This window comes from Microcaecilia unicolor, chromosome 7 (assembly GCF_901765095.1).
Source record: "Microcaecilia unicolor chromosome 7, aMicUni1.1, whole genome shotgun sequence".
Lineage (NCBI taxonomy): Eukaryota > Metazoa > Chordata > Amphibia > Gymnophiona > Siphonopidae > Microcaecilia > Microcaecilia unicolor.
Genome location: NC_044037.1, coordinates 200,578,864 through 200,597,907, shown reverse-complemented (window position 1 = coordinate 200,597,907; position 19,044 = coordinate 200,578,864). Strand labels below are relative to the sequence as shown.

Here is a 19,044-nt window from a genome sequence, read left to right as displayed (position 1 = left end):
GGATTTGGACGTCCCTGATGGTATTTTCGAAATAAAAGATGGACGTCCATCTTGTTTCGAAAATACGGGTTTCCCTGTCCCTGGATTTCGCCGTTTTGCAAGGACATCCAAATTGCAACTTGGACGTCCCTTTCAAAAATGCCCCTCCATGTATCCTTAGTAAAATTTTGAAAATTATACCTTTTCACAAATGTCATTTAAAGCTGCTGCCAAAACTCGATATGCTGATGTCTTTCCACCAAAAGGCTCTCCAACAATCATAAAACCATGACGAACAATCATCATTTCATAGATCTGTAAAATCTTCTCCGTAAAGAAATCTGCCATTTGCAAATTCATTCGCTCACAGTTCTCTTTGATTGCTTCCAAGAAAATACTATAATCTGGTTTGGGTAGCTTTATTCCAGGAAACAAATCTGAAGTAATACCCTGGACAAATATTAAATTACATGTATCATACTATTATAGGAATACTCTCCAAAGCTCAGTATATTTAAACATTCTACAAAACAGTAAATAAGGCTTGTAAGGCAAATTTCAATATATTTGTTGGATAGGCCACACATAGATACAACCCCTCTGATAGGCGATCAGCGTTTTTTTAAACGCTAACAGTCGCCGGTTGAATTCGACCCAATAATCAGTGCCGGGCCAGGCTGCTTAGTGATGTGGGTGCTAGCACTGAATATTGCCAGCCTCTGCATAACCCCAAGCTCCTCTCTAACACCACCCCCAGTTCTGCCCCTGACTTGCCCACTTTTTTTGTGAGCGGTCAGAGGTGATATTCAGTGGCACTGCCCAGTTTAGTGCCGCTGAATATCGGAGGTTAAGCGTCCCCCTGGGATTCAAGCAGGCAGGAGCCTCTCCTACCCGTTTAAATTGCTCCTAATATTGGGCTCAACCTGTATAAAAAGCAAAGGACAGCTGATACTAAGTATGTTTATGCTTATTAAATTTGATGTACCGTCTTACCATAACATCCATCAAAGTGGTCTACAATAAACAGACAATAATCAGAGATTTTTTTTTGCAGTTAAACGTATCTACCCCAATAAAAACACTTTAGATTTACTAAAGTGAGCTACCATGTTAGCGCATGCTAATGTCATTAATGCATGTTCATAAATAGGTCTAGTTACCTAAAATGGGACCTATAGTAAACAACATGTGTTCATGTATGTTAGTGCACACTTAACACAATAGCACACTTTAATATATGTAAGTCATTGTGATTATTCCACCTCCCCCACAAGGCAAGTGAAATATGTGTGTTCTCACAGCATATCTTTACGTTTATTTTTATGTGATTCTTGATATGCTGCCTTTCTGTGGCGCAATCAAATTTGTTTACATATTACATACAGGTAAGTAGGTACATCTGGCCAAGTATCCTTTTTCCAACAATGGCCAGTTCAGGTTACAAGTACCTGGCAGGGTCCCAAAAAGTAGCAAGAATCCAAAAAGTAGCTATTTAATCCTGGCGACAAGCAGTTTATGCAACAGTTTATAGACTTTTCCTCCAGAAACGTGTCCAAATCTTTTTAAACCCAGCTACATTAACTGCTTTTACCACTTACTCACTATAAGTTGAGTGAAAAAAATATTTTCATTTATTTGTTTTAAATATGCTACTAGTTATACCACAGGAAAATATGTCTGAAAGCCCCACATGCACTGTCCCTCTAAGCTGAGCGGGAGTCCTCCAATCGCACTTCTGCCAGTGGGGGGGGGGGGGGGGGTGCTTCAATACTGTGTTTCCATTCTCCAGAGAGAGGCAGGTTCCCTTACCTGTCCCTCACTACTGAAAATGTGATAGTGAAACAGCACCCTCCACTGGTAGGAATGTAGGTGGACTTCCATTCAGTTTAGAGGGAACAGTGTCCACAGTGAGTTTCAAACTTAGCCTCTATTACGTTTTTTCTGTAATGACATCATCATCAAGGATCCAGGCCATTTCTATGTTACAGTAGGGTAGTGATAAGGAGAGTAGATGGCATGGATGGGCAAACTGGATAGGCCATATGGTCTTTATCTGCCTAGATTTTTCTCTGTTTCTTCTAATCAATTGTTTAATTTGCACTCTCATAGAAAGATGCAGATACAACAGATCCTTAAAACTCTCAGTGAGCATTCTAAAACAAAATTCTTATCTAAAATAGTAAGCGTATGACAAATCAATTCTTTTGAAGGCGGACTAAGCCATAATATTTTCATCTTCTTTGTATTTGATCAGCCCAACATTCCAATAATTTAAAACGATCAGTTATAAGGGGGGAGGGGGTCATGTGATGCTGGGCTGAAGAGCAGACATGTGTGAGATGAGCTCTTAGAGCCTCAGCCCTTTTCTTTATTCCCCAGTTAATTTATCTTGCTTTTAAAATCCCACCTACCTTGAGTCATTCTTCCCTGGACTCACTGGAGATATTTGAGAGAAGCAGATGGCCCAATGTTGTAGAAAGTAGCACACAAAGATAGGGAAAAGAGCCAAGCTCCAGACACATACAGTAGCTTTTAAGATAAATTGCTCCAGTTAAAAGAGAAACTGGATGATGATCATGCTGGTGCAACCTTCGCCTATTGGGACTGCCTGAAACTATACCTGAGGGAGAGCTCAGAGTTTTCTTAGAGCAGGGGTTGGTGAACTCTCTGAATTTTAATTCAAAAGCAGGTCCGCTTTGCATTGAGCAAGCCCACCAACTTGGAGCACAAAAGCCAGACAAACTGCAATCAAGGGTAATTATTTTGAAGTTCCTTAATTACATTCATAAATTGGAAATTTAAAGGGCAATTCAGATGCACAGACCTCTCTTGCATGAAAACCATAAGGTGGATACAAACAAAGCAGATCAATCAGTGATGTGGTTCAAAACTTTATTTTCAGAGATTCGCCCGATACAGACTGTGTTTCGCCCACAAGGGCTGTGTAAGGGGCTAATAGTCCAAGCAGGACATGAGATTGAAACGTACAAAACCAGCAGGGTGCTTTCCTCAATCAAGATGAGGACACTGAATTGGGTAGTGGACTGTTACTTTTTGCAGCAATTAATGCCCAATTCAGTGTCCTCATCTTGATTGAGGAAAGCACCCTGCTGGTTTTGTACGTTTCAATCTCATGTCCTGCTTGGACTATTAGCCCCTGACGCAGCCCTTGTGGGCGAAACACAGTCTGTGTCGGGCAAATCTCTGAAAATAAAGTTTTGAACCACATCACTGATTGATCTGTTTTGTTTGTCTCCACGTTGGATTTTGCGGATCGCTTGCCATCTTGTTTCTGAAAACCATAAGGTGCAGTACTTTCAAGACTTTCCTGCCAAAGTGACTGCGCAGTACAAAGAGTTTATCCCTGTCTTCACCCAATTACACACAAAAAAAATTCAATTTGCACTGCTCTATCCTACATGCTTCTGGATACAACATGATCAGACGCAAATGTTCACTACCGCAGCAGAAGCACTCCAGTACATGTGGCATATATGGAAGCCTGAGGAATTTTGGGGAGACTCAGCTAGTTCCGTGAAATAACAGCAGCGACAGAAAGTGTTTCAGATGCTATACATTTAATCTCAAATGAGACAACCGCCAGGCCAGCTTGCCCCCCCCCCCCCCCCCCCCCTTGGTGGTAATTTCATATTTGGTGCGTGCCCATAATGCCTGGATGGATTATTTATTTATTTCCTCCCATGTGTAATCCATACGAATATCAGTTTTTTAGGAGGGGGGGATTAGGATGGGGTTGGCTGGATGCGGCTTTAATACTAGGTTGGGAGGGGGAGATATAAGAGTGCAACCAAACCCCTGTTCTTTTCTTTAGGATAAGTTGGGGGGTTTTTTTTAGGACTTATTCATTGTTTTCTCTTTTAAGTATTCTGAGAGTTGGATAGTATATTAGAGTACTGGAGTAATAAACTGACCTTATCTTCTGGATGTTCAGTATAATATAGAAGAAAGGGAAGGGAATCGGGAAGGTGTAAATAATGTATATGTAAAGGAAAATTATACTGTCATCAAGAGTTTATATATATAGTTGTCTGTTGTAATCTTTTTATTGTTTTTAGCTATATTGAGCTGTACATATCATTCCTTTATATTTAATAAACAATTTCAGCCTAAAACAATCAGTTATATTTAGTATACTATCCTCAAATGATGTCAAAGAAGGAACCATTTTTGTAATATCATCTGCATATAGATATACTCTCATTTTTGAAAATTCAAAAAACTGCCCCAGCATTGAAATGAGGGCATTAAAATGTATGGGGGAAAGAGCGAGCCTTGTGGAACCCTACCACCGATTTCCAAATTGCTGATATATACAGCCCCTTCTTAACCCTATATGTTCTGTGTTGTAAAAATCCCTCAAACTAAAATGTTCATATTCTAGTAATTTAAGTGCATATTTGGCATGTAACTATTAGCACCGTTTTAACAGAATTACCCCCATAATAAATATATGTCCAGAATTATAAGTATAGTGCCCCAAGTTTTTTTTTTAAAAAGCACTTATATCCTTACCTCAAAAAGTGGTAAATCATGTGAAAGGAATTTTGGGAGATTGACGTCAATGATGGATCTAAGCAGTAAAATTTCTTCATTTTCTGTTGGAAATTTCAACTACAATATATAAAAGGCAGTTATATTTTACTAATTCTTTTACTTCACAATGCAATATTTCAACATACTATTGATTAAAACATTCCTATATGATAATATGAATGAATTTTGATTTTCAGACAGTACATTGTCCCTATGGAATTGCAAACCCATTTTCAAAGAGAAACCCTATGTAATGCTTCCCTTTGAAAATCTGACCAGATGTAGGACTGGAGAGCTCACTCCTTCCCACACAATTTTGCAATTGCTATGAGGAAGGTGCAAATGTACCCACAGAAAAGTACACATAGGGGTATTTTCAAAGCACTTAGACTTACAAAGTTCTATAAGCTACGATGGGGCTCATTTTCAAAAGAGAAAAACATCCAAAAAGTGGCATAAATCTGCATTTGGACATTCTTCTAACAAAAACATCCACAATGGTATTTTCAAAACCAATTTTTAGACGTTTCTCTATGAAGTCTGTCAGAAGTGCTTTCAAATCACAAGGAGGCATTTTGGGGGCATGTTAGGGGTGTGTTAAGGGTGGGATCTGGGTGTTCCTAAACTTGGATGTTTTTCTGCCATAATAGAACAAAACAGAAACATCCAGAGCTATAAATTGGACGTTTAGGTCTAGACCTGTTTTATTAATGAATAAGCCACAAAAAAGTGCCATAAATGATCAGATGACCACTGCAAGAATAAAGGAATGACACCCCCTTTTCCTTCTGTGGTCACTGACCCCTCCCACCCTGCAAAGATGTAAATGAAACAGTACACACCTAGCCTTTTCTCTTTTAGCCACATTGGGGAAGAGAGGGGAGACAGTTTTCAGTTGTCCTTTTTTCCTCACTCCTCACTTATCACATACAGGTATTGTAAGTTATAATTCTAGGTTGTAAGATAAGGATCTTTCTACTAATGACTCTCAATACCAGTCATTGAGTCTAATTTTCAGCACATGCAAAATAGACATTTTATGATATTTTGCATACATTTCGTTCAAGAACCAGGTTAATTTGAATGTTTGGTAACCGTGAAAATCAGGTCTGTTTGTGTATCCCCAGAACTAAAGTTTCAGCACAAGAGGAATCTCATTCTTGTTTGATGTCATTTGATTCTATGAATGTTTAAGGGGTCTATTTATAAAAGTGTATATAACCCTTAGTAAATACTATATTAAGGTAGTTTTTTTTTCCATGACTGAAATCACATTAGCATTTCCAGGCATGGGAATACTATCACTCCCATAGTTCAACTAGGTCTGATAATAGCCTAAGGTCCTTCCCAATGAATGACAAAACCACTATAGCCAAAAGATACTCTCCTGCCACTGAGAATCTAGTAGAAGGTTTCTATCCCCTAGATCCTCTTCCTCTATACTCCAGCAGGTTACCCTCACTTCCAAGAGCTTAGTAGCAGGTCTGCAACCCCCAGGTTCATATCTCTGCTCTTCGGCACATCTTCCCTACTCTCAGATAGCTCATCCATGGAGTGCACAAGTTCTTGGAGACAAAAGCAATCCCTACTCACTGCTGCCTCATCAGCTCTGAAAATATTAGCAATTACATATTCTTATATAGTTCCCGTTCATTTGAACCCCTTAGCGGGTGCCCAAATGGTGCTGCAAAATATGATACAGTAGCTGAGGAAATGTACCTTTAGATTTCCAGCTGCAGTTAACACTGACTTCACTGCCCTCATTCCATAGTCATAATGATGCTGAGAAGACAGCTGTTCTGAACACAGACGATATGTTGCAACAATTTTCACAGAAAGTGGTCGAGCAGTGACAAAACCACAGGAATATAATACTATTTCTGCAATCATTGCATAGTCAGGAACCATCATTGCTACTGTTCTGAAGAGTGCCTATTCAACAAACAGCATGTATTAAAATTAGTACTTTTTTTATATAGATGCCTACTGAGAATGAAACTGCTACTGCACTTTGTTTTATTATCTACTTTGCTTATTCTTTTCAGCCTCAAATGTTGGTGAACATATGGCTACTTTAAACACATATTTAAAGAACTAGTAACTTGGGGCCGATAGACCGTGGGAGGCAATCCAGCTATCTCCTGTGGTCAGCAGTAAGGCCAGATTTTCAATGCTGAGCCGTTTCCGGTGACCAGCTTGAATATCTGGTTTATTTTTAGCCAGTTTAATCTTATCCAGCCAAACCAATATTCAGCACTGGCCAGTTACACTTATAGCAGCCAAAGATAGGCCTGCTACTTTGGTGGCTCAGTTTGGCCACCAAACTTAGCCGGCGATGTGCTGAATATTAGTGGATAGCCAGTTATATTGCACAATATAACCAGTAGCCGCTAAGCGCTGAGCGGGAATATTTGATGGGCAATAGCCAGCTATCTCCCGCTGAATATTTGCTGATATTCAGTTAAAAGCCTTTCCTGGCTGGCTAAATAGCGCTAAATATCAGGGGGGGGGGGGGGTAGGAGTTCATGGCACATATAGAGGCTCATTTTCAAAGCTCATGTTTGTAAGTCTATGTGCTTTGAAAATGAGCATCTTATAACATTTACTTCAGCTCTTTATTTCATATTGATTCAGAGCTCGTAAAAGGCAATTCTATGAACTAGGCACCCACATTTATTCACCCCTTCTGTGTGTAAATGTACAGCATACTAGAATTTATTCGCAAAAGTGTACCCTTACCCGTGAAAGTACCAGCATGGTACCCAAGCGCTATTCTGTAATGGCACACAAATTTACATTTGCCTATGTACCAGAGGCGTATCTGTAATGGGGCCATGGGGGCCAGGGCCCCCATAGATTTGGCCCTGGACCCCCCTACCGATGGCCCTCGCAACCCCCCTCCCGCCGCCAACCTGCCGTCGCCTACCTTTGCTGACGGGGGACCCCAACCCCCGCCAGCCGAAGCCGTCGTCCTTCGTTCGTTTGTTTTCTTCTTTCTGAGTCTGACTCATCTCTGACGTCCTGCACATACACAACGTGCAGGACGTGTGCAGGACGTCAGACTCAGAAAGAAGAAAACAAATGAACGAAGGACGATGGCTTCAGCTGGCAGGGGTTGGGGTCCCCCGCCAGCACAGGTAAGCAACAGCAGGCGGGGGGTCGAGAGGGTCGTCAGGCAGGCGGGCAACAGTTGTTGGAGGTGGTTCTGGTTCTGGCGGCAGGGGGGGGGTGGTGGCAGCGGCGGCGCCGGGGAGGGTAGCTAAAATGTGCCCCCTCACCTCGGCTCTGGACCCCCCTACCGGCGAAGTCCAGATACGCCCCTGCTATGTACATAAGGTCTTTGAAGGCCTTACATCAATTTGGGAGGGAACTGAAAACATTGCTATTGTTAGAAGCATTTGGCAATCAGCAAGCCTCTGTTTAGGATGAGTCATATCCGCTTTGGTAAACTAGTGAGTAATGTGTAGTTGATGTTTGCTTTCTGTGTGTGGAGTCCTTGGTGCAGAATGTATGTGGTGGTTATGTTTTTGTTATGATTTGTCATTTCATCACTATGAATGCACTTATTGTAAACCGCCAAGAGCTCTATGGATTGTGTGGGTTATAAATGTTTTTAGTAAATACATATAATGCAAATGCAAGGGGGATATACATGGGCGGGGCATGAGTAGGGGGTTCCTCACTTACACATGTAATTTACAGAATATTGTAAGTTACCAGCATCCCTGCTGTATTTACAAGCCCACAATTATGCCAAGTCTATGGTCGGTATAAGAGTAGGCATTTAAATGATAGGTGTGTCAATATCTGTAACACCAAACTCTCGATATTAAGCCGGTGGCGGTTGGCATTTTTTAAAATACTGATCGTCGCCAGCTAAATTAGCCCCTGATATTCAGTGCTGGGCCATGTCCAGGCACTGACATGGAATATCGGTGGCTAAACTCACATGAAGAATACTACGAAAAAGATGTTCCACTCCATGTGGAAACTCAAGAGAGTAAAACCTTTCTTCCCGAGATCCATCTTCCGTATCCTGGTACAGTCAATGGTACTAAGTCATCTGGATTACTGTAACGCACTGTATGCTGGCTGCAAAGAACAGACCATCAAGAAGCTACAGACAGCCCAAAATACCGCTGCCAAACTCATATTTGGAAAACCAAAATACGAAAGTGCAAAACCCTTAAGAGAGAAACTTCACTGGCTCCCACTTAAGGAATGAACCACGTTCAAGATCTGCATGATTGTACACAAAATCATCCACGGAAACGCCCCGACCTACATGCTAAATCTTTTGGACCTGCCTCCCAGAAATGCCAAAAAAATCATCCCGAAAATGTCTTAACCTACGCTTCCCCAGCTGTAAAGGACTAAAATACAAGTTTATACATGCAACCTCCTTCTCTTACATGAGTACGCAGCTATGGAACGCACTACCAGCTAACCTGAAAACAGCCAACTTTCGTAAATCCCTGAAGATGTATCTCTTCAATAAGGCCTACAAAGAGGACCCATAGCTTAATTATACCACTTCACCACTCACCCCAGCCTGAAAGACATCTTTCTATACCTATTTTCTTAGAACTTCTTTCCCATCCTCTATCTCCTTGCATCTTCAATGGTATCTGACACCCTGGAATGGCAATGCCATAACAGATCTCTGTAAGCCACATTCAGCCTGCAAATAGGTGGGAAAATGTAGGATACAAATGCAATAAATAAATAAATAATTTCAAGAGGGATGGCTGCCCAGAGCTTATGCAAGCCCAGTCAATATTCAGCCAGGGCCCACATAGAACAGTTATTCGGGCCCCGGCTGAATATCAGGCCAACACCCACATAACTGTATCCCTCTTGGCCCAGCGGTGGTCATTGGGGGCAAGAGCACAGCCACCTCGCTCCTGCACCCTGTGGCACCCTTCTAAAATGGCTTCTGCAACCTCCCGCTGGTGCCAGCACCCACGTAATCCCGGGCTCCACCCTTGTGCCACCCCTTGTACTGCCCCTGATCTGCGCACTTTTTTGGCGAGTGGTCAGAAACGATATTCAGCGGCACTGCCCAGTTTAGTGCCACTGAATATTGCTGGTTGGGTGGCTCAGAGTGATTTAAGCGGGCCAAAGCCTCGCCGGCCCACTTAAATTGCTCTGAATATCAGGTCCTACATAAGTAATGCCACACTGGGAAAACACCAAGGGTCCATCCAGCCCAGCATCCTATCCACGACAGCGGCCAATCCAGGCCAAGGGCACCTGGCAAGCTTTCCAAAAGTACAAACATTCTATACATGTTATTCCTGGAATTGTGGATTTTTCCCAAGTCCATTTAGTAGCGGTTTATGGACTTGTCCTTTAGGAAACCGTCTAACCCCTTTTTAAACTCTGCCAAGCTAACCGCCTTCACCACGTTCTCCGGCAACGAATTCCAGAGTTTAATTATGCGTTGGGCCCAGAATTGAACACAATACTCAAGGAGCGGTCGCACCATGGAGCAATATAACGCATTATAACATCCTCACACCTGTTTTCCATACCTTTCCTAATAATACCCAACATTCTATTCGCTTTCCGAGCCGCAGCAGCACACTGAGCACAAGGTTTCAGTGTATTATCGACGACGACACCCAGATCCCTTTCTTGGTCCGTAACTCCTAACGTGGAACCTTGCATGACGTAGCTATAATTCGGGTTCTTTTTTCCCACATGCATCACCTTGCACTTGCTCACATTAAACGTCATCTGCCATCTAGCTGCCCAGTCTCCCAGTCTCGTAAGATCCTTCTGTAATTTTTCACAATCCTTTCGCGAGTTAACGACTTTGAATAACTTTGTGTCATCAGCAAATTTAATTACCTCGCTAGTTACTCCCATCTCTAAATCATTTATAAATATATTAAAAAGCAGCGGTTCTAGCACAGACCCCTGAGAAACCCCACTAACTACCCTTCTCCATTATGAATACTGCCCATTTAACCCCACTCTCTGTTTCCTATCCTTCAACCAATTTTTAATCCACAATAGGACTTTTCCTCCTATCCCATGACCCTCCAATTTCCTCTGTAGCCTTTCATGAGGTACCTCATCAAACGCCTTTTGAAAATCCAGATACACAATATCAACCGGCTCCCCTTTGTCCACATGTTTGTTTACTCCTTCAAAAAATTGAAGTAAATTGGTCAGGCAAGATTTCCCCACACAAAAGCCGTGCTGACTCGGTCTCAGTAATCCATGTCCTTGGATGTGCTCTGTAATTTTGTTTTTAATAATAGCCTCTACCATTTTCCCCGGCACCGACGTCAGACTCACCGTTCTATAATTTCCCGGATCTCCCCTGGAACCTTTTTTAAAAATGAGTGTTACATTGGCCACCCTCTAATCTTCCGGTACCACACTCGATTTTAAGGATAAATTGCATATCACTAGCAGTAGCTCTGCAAGCTCATTCTTCAGTTCTATCAGTACTCTAGGATGAATACCATCCGGTCCAGGAGATTTGCTACTCTTCAGTTTGCTGAACTGCCCCATTACGTCCTCCAGGTTTACCGTGAAGTCAGTAAGTTTCTCCGACTCGTCCGCTTGAAATATCATTTCCGACACCGGTATCCCACCCAAATCTTCCTCGGTGAAGACCGAAGCAAAGAATTCATTCAATCTCTCCGCTACGTCTTTATCTTCCTTGATCGCCCCTTTTACCCCTCTGTCATCCAGCGGCCCAACCGATTCTTTTGCCAGCTTCCTGCTTTTAATATACCGAAAAGAAATTTTACTATGTTTTTTTGCCTCTAATGCTACCTTTTTTGCGTAATCCCTCTTGGCCTTCTTTATCTGCGCCTTGCATTTGCTTTGACACTCCTTATGCTGCTTCTTGTTATTTTCAGATGGTTCCTTCTTCCATTTTCTGAAGGCATTTCTTTTAGCCCTAATAGCTTCCTTCACCTCACTTTTCAACCAGGCCGGCTGTCTTTTGGAGTTCCGTCTTTCTTTTCTAATTAGTGGAATATGTTTGGCCTGGGCCTCCAGGATGGTATTTTTGAACAGCATCCATGCCTGTTGTACAGTTTTTACCCTCTCAGTTGTCCCCCTAAGTTTTTTTTCCACCGTTCTTCTCATTTTATCATAATCTCCTTTTTCAAAGTTAAACGCTAACGTATTTGACTTCCTGTGTATAGTTACTTCAAGGTCGATATTAAAACTGATCATATTATGATAACTGTTATCAAGCGGCCCCAGTACCATAACGTCCCTCACCAGATCATGCGCTCCACTAAGGACCAAGTCTAGAATTTTTCCTTCTCTCGTCGGCTCCTGCACAAGCTGCTCCATAAAGCTGTCCTTGATTTCATCAAGGAATTGTACCTCTCTAGCGTGTCCCGATGTTATATTTACCCAGTCTTTATTTGGATAATTGACGTCACCCATTATTATCACATTGCCCATTTTGTTTGCGTCTCTGATTTCTTTTATCATTTCTGCGTCTAACTGCTCATCCTGGCGAGGCGGATGGTAGTACACTCCTATCACCGTCCTTTTCCCTTTTATACATGGAATTTCAACCCACAATGATTCAAAGGTGTGATTTGTGTCCTGTCCTAATATTCTAAAATGGAATCCTGGAACCAAATTGTAGAATTGTCCCTTAATGTATCACAATTAAGTATACAGACAAGAGTTATTCACATCAATTTAACATTAAGGCCTCTTTTACCAAACTGTGCTAACGGTTCCCGGTGCAATAATGCCAACAAAGTATATTCATTTTGAATGGGCTTTGTCGGCATTGTTGCATGAAAACCATTAGCGCGGCTTGATAATAGAAGCCCTTAGTTTGCAAGTATCCTCATTTTAATTATGTAGATGCCCTATATTACCATTTTGTGGATAAATTATCATCATGTATACTGGTCAGAATATACAAAAACACAGAAGTAAATTAAACTATAAAGACCCATTCCACAAAAAGATGGCCAGAAATTGATTTTTAAATGATTTGAGGACGTTCCATCATTCAACTATTGCAATCCTTTTATAAGGTTAATTATTTGCTGTTAAAGGAACAAGAATAAAAATTCTCTAGCTGTTCATGTTGACATCAGGGTAGAATATGATAAATAAATCTAAATAAATAAATACATCTGGCAATTTTAACACAGTTTACTACATAGGCCCTTAAATTTAAAAAAGCAAAAACTCTGAGAGACTAAAAGGGAGAGTGAAGGCCTGTGGCTATCAAATATTAATAGGCTTGCAAATCAGTTTTATAAAGGGAACTCCCTGCAGTATATCTCTTTAAAAGTTACTTCCCTGGCATAGGCCACAGGTAAAGAAGTACCTAGAGTTTGTATTTCCAAACTCTACGTTTGGAAGTACGTATGGGGAATTAAAAATTAAGTCCCTATACATCCCTCTCTGGCCCACCCCCCTGTGTCTTCCTGCTCCCTGTATTGCACCCAATACCATCTCTTTGTTCCACAGGGGGGTAGTTGACAAAGGGGTATTTTTCACATATAAACAATGGTTTACTCACAAAGAATCCATTTGAATATCTGACTACTAATATGCCAACAGATAAATTAGCTTCCTTGTTTTAGCCCAGGGTCAAGTAATGGGACTGAAGACAGTGCACAATTTGGACCATATCTATTTCCTGTGACCTTGGCAACTGCAACACAAACATGAATAATACCTACTTTGGACTATTGTAACTTTATTTATGTAAGGTTGGCCCAATCCTCCCTTCATGTCCTTCAACTGGGATTTTGGGAGGGCTAACACAGAAGGATCAAATTTCTACATGCTTTTTAAATTACATTGGTTGCAATAGCTTTTCAGAGTTACAAGCTACTGACACTTAGATCCAGAATTTGAATTAATAATTCCCTAAGTTCCAGCTCAGAAGAGTAGAGGAGTACCCTAGTGGTTAGGGTGGTGGACTTTGGTCCTGGGGAACTGAGTTCGATTCCCACTTCAGGCACAGGGAGCTCCTTGTGACTCTGGGCAAGTCACTTAACCCTCTACTGCCCCAGGTACAAATAAGTACCTGTACACAATATGTCAGCCGCATTGAGCCTGCCATGAGTGGGAAAGCACGGGGTATGGGGTACAAATGTAACAACAAAAAAAAGATACCTATTATAGAGTAAATGCACTTTTGTCGACTACAAGAGACAGCATTCTTAGCAGTGATTCCTTATATTCAGAATAATTTCCAAAGGATATCCATAAAGAATATGCATGAGATAGATTTGCATGCCCTGCCTCTATTGCTTGCAGATTTATCTGATGCATATTCATTGTGGATATCCAGAAAACCCAACCAATTAGTAGTCCTCCAGGAACTACTGGTATAAACTATCTAATATAATAATTTGCTCCTCCAACATTCCAATGTGTCTCACTGGGATCGTAACCACCTGCTGACATCACTCCTCCAACATTCTCCTCAAAAGTTCCAATGTGTGTAACTGGGATTGTAACCACCTGCTGACGTCACTCCTCCAACGTTCTCCATCCCCCCTCCCTCCCAGTTCCGTGGGACCCTGGAACTGGGAGGGAGGGACGGAGGGACAGAGGGAGGGGGGACCCTGGAAATGGGAGGGAGGGGGATACTGGAACTCGGAGGTGGGAGAGAGGGGGGCCTGGAATTTGGAGGGAGGTGGAGGGGGCAGGGGAGAGATGCTGCACATGGATGGATGGAGGGGGCAGGGCACAGAGGACGTTGCCTGCATATGTATGAATGCAGGGGAGAGAGCATAATGCAGGGGAGGGAGGCAGGGAGGGGATGACCCTGGAACTCGGAGGGAGGGAGGGGGACAACAACCCTGGAACTCGGAGGGAGGGAGGGAGGGGATGACGACCATGGAACTCAGAGGGCGGAAAGGAGGGGTACCCTGGAACTGGGAGGGAGGGGGGGCCCTGGCACACACTCTCATGTTCACACACACACACACACACTCTCTCTCTCTCTCTCTCTCTCTCAAAGACACACTCGCACCCAGTCTCACTCTCTCTCTCTCACACACACACACACTCGCACATTCACTCTCTCTCTCTCACACACAGTCACTCTCACACACACTCTCTGAAACATTCACACTCCCAGGAAAACCTTGCTAGCGCCCGTTTCATTTGTGTCAGAAACGGGCCTTTTTTACTAGTAATGAATACATCAATCAGTTCAAAACTTTCAAAATAACTGCATATCTGAACCAAATGATAATTTACTATACTAAATATCCATGGAGATGTCAGACAGAATAACAGTAAGAATTATTTTGGCAACTTGGTAAGTATGCTGAAAATTCTGGCATTCTAACCCACCTTAATCTATATATATGACATTCATTGAGAATATTTCTTTCAGGGAAGATATCAGAAATGCTCTAGTTCATTTTAAACTTCTTTCATTGAAATTAATTAATGAGATCAGAGTGTTATTGTCAGTCAATGCAAATCTTCAATAGGTTCAATGAGACAACAGAGGTTCAAAGCATTTAAAAATAAATTACTTTTGAAAAGATTATTATTTTTAAAAATTCAATTCTGTAAAGCAATGTGTTTCTGTCAACAAAGATTGCCATTTCTCCTTGTTAGATTACTTTGTTTCTGGGTTAATATATTTAAACATACACTATGGAACCCTTATATTACAAGGACAATTATTTAGAAACTTCATAAATATTCCAGCATTTTACCCTTATATTAACTGTTTATCGCATTATACAGAACAAAAGAAAACAAGTTGAAAAGTGTACATAATAAACATATCACCTAGATAGGAGTTTAGATAATGTTGGTGAGGAGCCAGCTGTCTTGGTACATGTGGGTAACAATGACATAGGAAAATGTGGGAGGGAGGTTCTGGAAGCCAAATTTAGGTTCTTAGGTAGAAAGTTGAAATCCAGATTCTCCAGGGTAGCATTTTCAGAAATGCACCCCATTCCAAGTGCAGGACCCAAAAGGCAGGCAGATCTCAAAAGTCTCAATGTATGGTTGAGACAATGATGCAAGGAATTGGATTTGTTACGAACTGGGCAACATTCTGGAAAAGGAGAGCCTATTCTGAAAGCTTGGACTCCACCTTAATTGGGATGGAACCAGGCTGTTGGCACTAACATTTAAAAAGGAGATAGAGCAGCTTTTAAATTAAAATGGGAGAGAAAGCAGACAGTCACCCACGAGTGCATTAGTCGGTGTGGAGTATCCCTGAAGGATATTATTGAAACAGATATGGGTAAAAAGTGGGATGTTCAATAAAGAAGTTTTTATGATATTGTCTCCAGGATTTGTATTTCCATGGTCAAACATCCCACTTTTTACCCATATCTGTGTTTTCCCGTGGGGCGTTCGAGTTCTCCGCTTGATTGCGGATTTTTTTGAACATATGATTGAAACAGACATTTAGGGAATCCCAACAGAAAGGTTTCAACAATCGTGAAAGAAAGCCAGGAGTGTTTAAGGGGAGATCAGAATAAAGGTTTCAAATTATCCTCATCAACTTCTAAGCAGCTTGAAGATGCAAGGAAAAAAAAAACACAATTTGAAGTGCCTGTATACATATGCTAGAAGCATAAAAATAAGATGACAGAGTTAGAGTACATAGAACTAAATGAAGAGGTAGATATAATAGGCATCTCAGAGACCTGGTGAAAGGAGGACAATAAATGGGACGCAGTGTTAACAGAGTACAAATTATATCACAATGATAGAGTGAATCAAATTGAATGGGGATTGAGCTATATGTTAAAGAAAGAAGTGAGTCAAAAACAGTAAACATTTTACATGAAACAGCAACATGAAATCCTTATGGATAGAAATTCCATCTGTGAAGGGAAGGAGTATTCTAGTAGTGCTGTACTACTCTCTGCCAGGACAGAATGAACAGACAGAAATGTTTACAGAAATTAGGAAAGCTGGCAAACTGGGCAACAGTATAATAATGGGTGATTTCAATTACCCCAACATTATCTGGATAAATGCTACATCAGAGAGCGCTAGGGAGGTAAAATTCCTAGATGTAATACATGACTGCTTCCTGGAGCAACTGGTCCATGAACCAACAAGAGGGGGAGCTATTTTAGATATAGTCCTTAGTGGAACGCAGTACAAGAGGTAAAGGTGTTAGGTCCACTGGTAACAGTTATCATAACATGATCAAATCTGAGCTAATATCTGGAGTGAAGTTACTAAAGAAATCTACTGTAGCAGCATTCAAATTTTGAAAGAGCAACTATGATAAAATGAGGAAAATAGTTAAAAAGAAGATAAAGGGATCAGCTGCAAAATTTTGGGCTTAAAATCAGGCATTGATGTTGTTTAAAAAAATCATCGTAGAAGCCCAGGTCAGATGTATTCCACATATTAACAGAGGTGAAAAGAAGAGCAAATGACAGCCTGTGTGGTTAAAAGGTGAAGTGAAAGAGGCTATTAGAGTCAAAAGAAAATTCCTCAAGGAATGGAAAAAGGATCTGAATGAAGAAAATAAGAATCAACATAAGCACTGGCAAGTTAGATGCAAAGCATTTGATAAAGAAGGATTAAAGAGAATATGAAGAGAAACTTGCCACAGAGGCAAAAATGCACAGTAATAATTCTTTCAGGTACATCAGAAGCAGAAAGCCTGTGAGGGAATCCATAGGACCATTAAATCATGAAGGAGCAAAAGGGGCACTCAGGAAACACAAGGCCATAGTGGAGAGACTGAATGAATTCTTTGCTTCAGTCTTTATGGAAGAAGGTGTAAGAGATCTACCTGTACCAGAAATGGTTTTCAAGGGTGACAATGAGGAGGACCTGAAAGAAATCTTGGTGAACCTGGGAGTTGTGTATTAAGCCAAACTGACAAATTGAAGAACAGTTAATCACCTAAGTACATAAGTACATAAGTAATGCCATACTGGGAAAAGACCAAGGGTCCATCGAGCCCAGCATCCTATCCACGACAGCGGCCAATCCAGACCAAGGGCACCTGGCAAGCTTCCCAAACGTACATTCTATACATGTTATTCCTGGAATTGTGGATTTTTCCCAAGTCCATTTAGTAGCGGTTTATGGACTTGTCCTTTAGGAAACCGTCAAACCCCTTTTTAAACTCTGCTAAGCTAACCGCCTTCACCACTTTCTCCGGCAATGAATTCCAGAGTTTAATTATACGTTGGGTGAAGAAAAATTTTCTCCGATTTGTTTTAAATTTACTACACTGTAGTTTCATCGCATGCCCCCTAGTCCTAGTATTTTTGGAAAGCATGAACAGACGCTTCACATCCACCTGTTCCACTCCACTCATTATTTTATATGCCTCTATCATGTCTCCCCTCAACTGTCTCTTCTCCAAGCTGAATAGCCCTAGCCTCCTTAATCTTTCTTCATAGGGAAGTCATCCCATCCCTGCTATCATTTTAGTCGCCCTTCGCTGCACCTTTTCCAATTCTACTATATCTTTCTTGAACCAGATGTGGCATGCACCTTAGGGTACTGAAAGGACTCGAACATGAAATTGCTGATCTACTGTTAGTGATCTATAACCTGTTGTTAAAATCATCCATAGTACCTGAAGATTAGAGGGTAGCCAATATAATACCAATTTTTAGAAAGGGTTCCAGGGGTGATCCAGAAAATTACAGATCAGTAAGCCTGACATCGGTGCCAGAAAAAATACTACTACTACTACTACTTGACATTTCTAAAGTGCTACTAGGGTTACACAGCGCTGTACAGTTTAACACAGAAGGACAGTCCCTGCTCAAGGAGCTTACAATCTAAAGGACAAATGTACAGTCAGTCAAATAGGGGCAGTCAAATTGGGGCAGTCTAGATTTCCTGAAAGGCATAAAGGTTAGGTGCCGAAAGCAACATTGAAGAGGTGGGCTTTGAGCAAAGATTTTAAGATGGGTAGGAAGGGGGCATGGCGTAAGGGCTCAGGATGTTTATTCCAAGCATAGGGTGAGGCGAGGCAAAATGAGCGGAGCCTGGAGTTGGCGGTGGTGGAGAAGGGTACTGAGAGGAGGGATTTGTCCTGTGAGCGGAGGTTACGGGCGGGAACGTAAGGGGAAATGAGGGTAGAGAGGTAATGAGAGGCTGCAGACTGAGTGCATTTGTAGGTAAGAAGTTGAAGCTTGAACTGTATGCGGTATCTGATCGGAAGCCAGTGAAGTGACCAGAGGAGGGGGGTGATATGAGTATATTGGTTGAGGCGGAATATAAGACATGCAGCAGAGTTCTGAACGGATTGAAGGGGGGATAGATAGCTAAGTGGGAGGCCAGTGAGGAGTAGGTTGCAGTAGTCAAGGCGAGAGGTAATGAGAGCGTGGACGAGAGTACGGGGGTGTGTTCAGAGAGGAAAGGGCGAATTTTGCTAATGTTAAAGAGAAAGAAGCGACAGGTCTTGGCTATCTGCTGGATATGCGCAGAGGAGAGGGAGGAGTCGAAGATGACTCCGAGGTTGCGGGCAGATGAGACGGGGAGGATGAGGGTGGAATCAACTGAGATAGAGAGTGGAGGAAGAGGAGAAGTGGG

The 19,044-nt window shown here is 41.7% G+C and overlaps 1 protein-coding gene across 1 annotated transcript in view; it reads right to left on the bottom strand.

Moving 5' to 3' along the window:
- Positions 1–19,044, bottom strand: part of DNAH7 (dynein axonemal heavy chain 7) — a 525,690-nt gene that overhangs the window by 218,657 nt on the left and 287,989 nt on the right. The window contains 3 exon segments of the mRNA XM_030210108.1: positions 181–429; positions 4,513–4,611; positions 6,253–6,465. Coding sequence (XP_030065968.1) covers positions 181–429; positions 4,513–4,611; positions 6,253–6,465 — 561 coding nt within the window.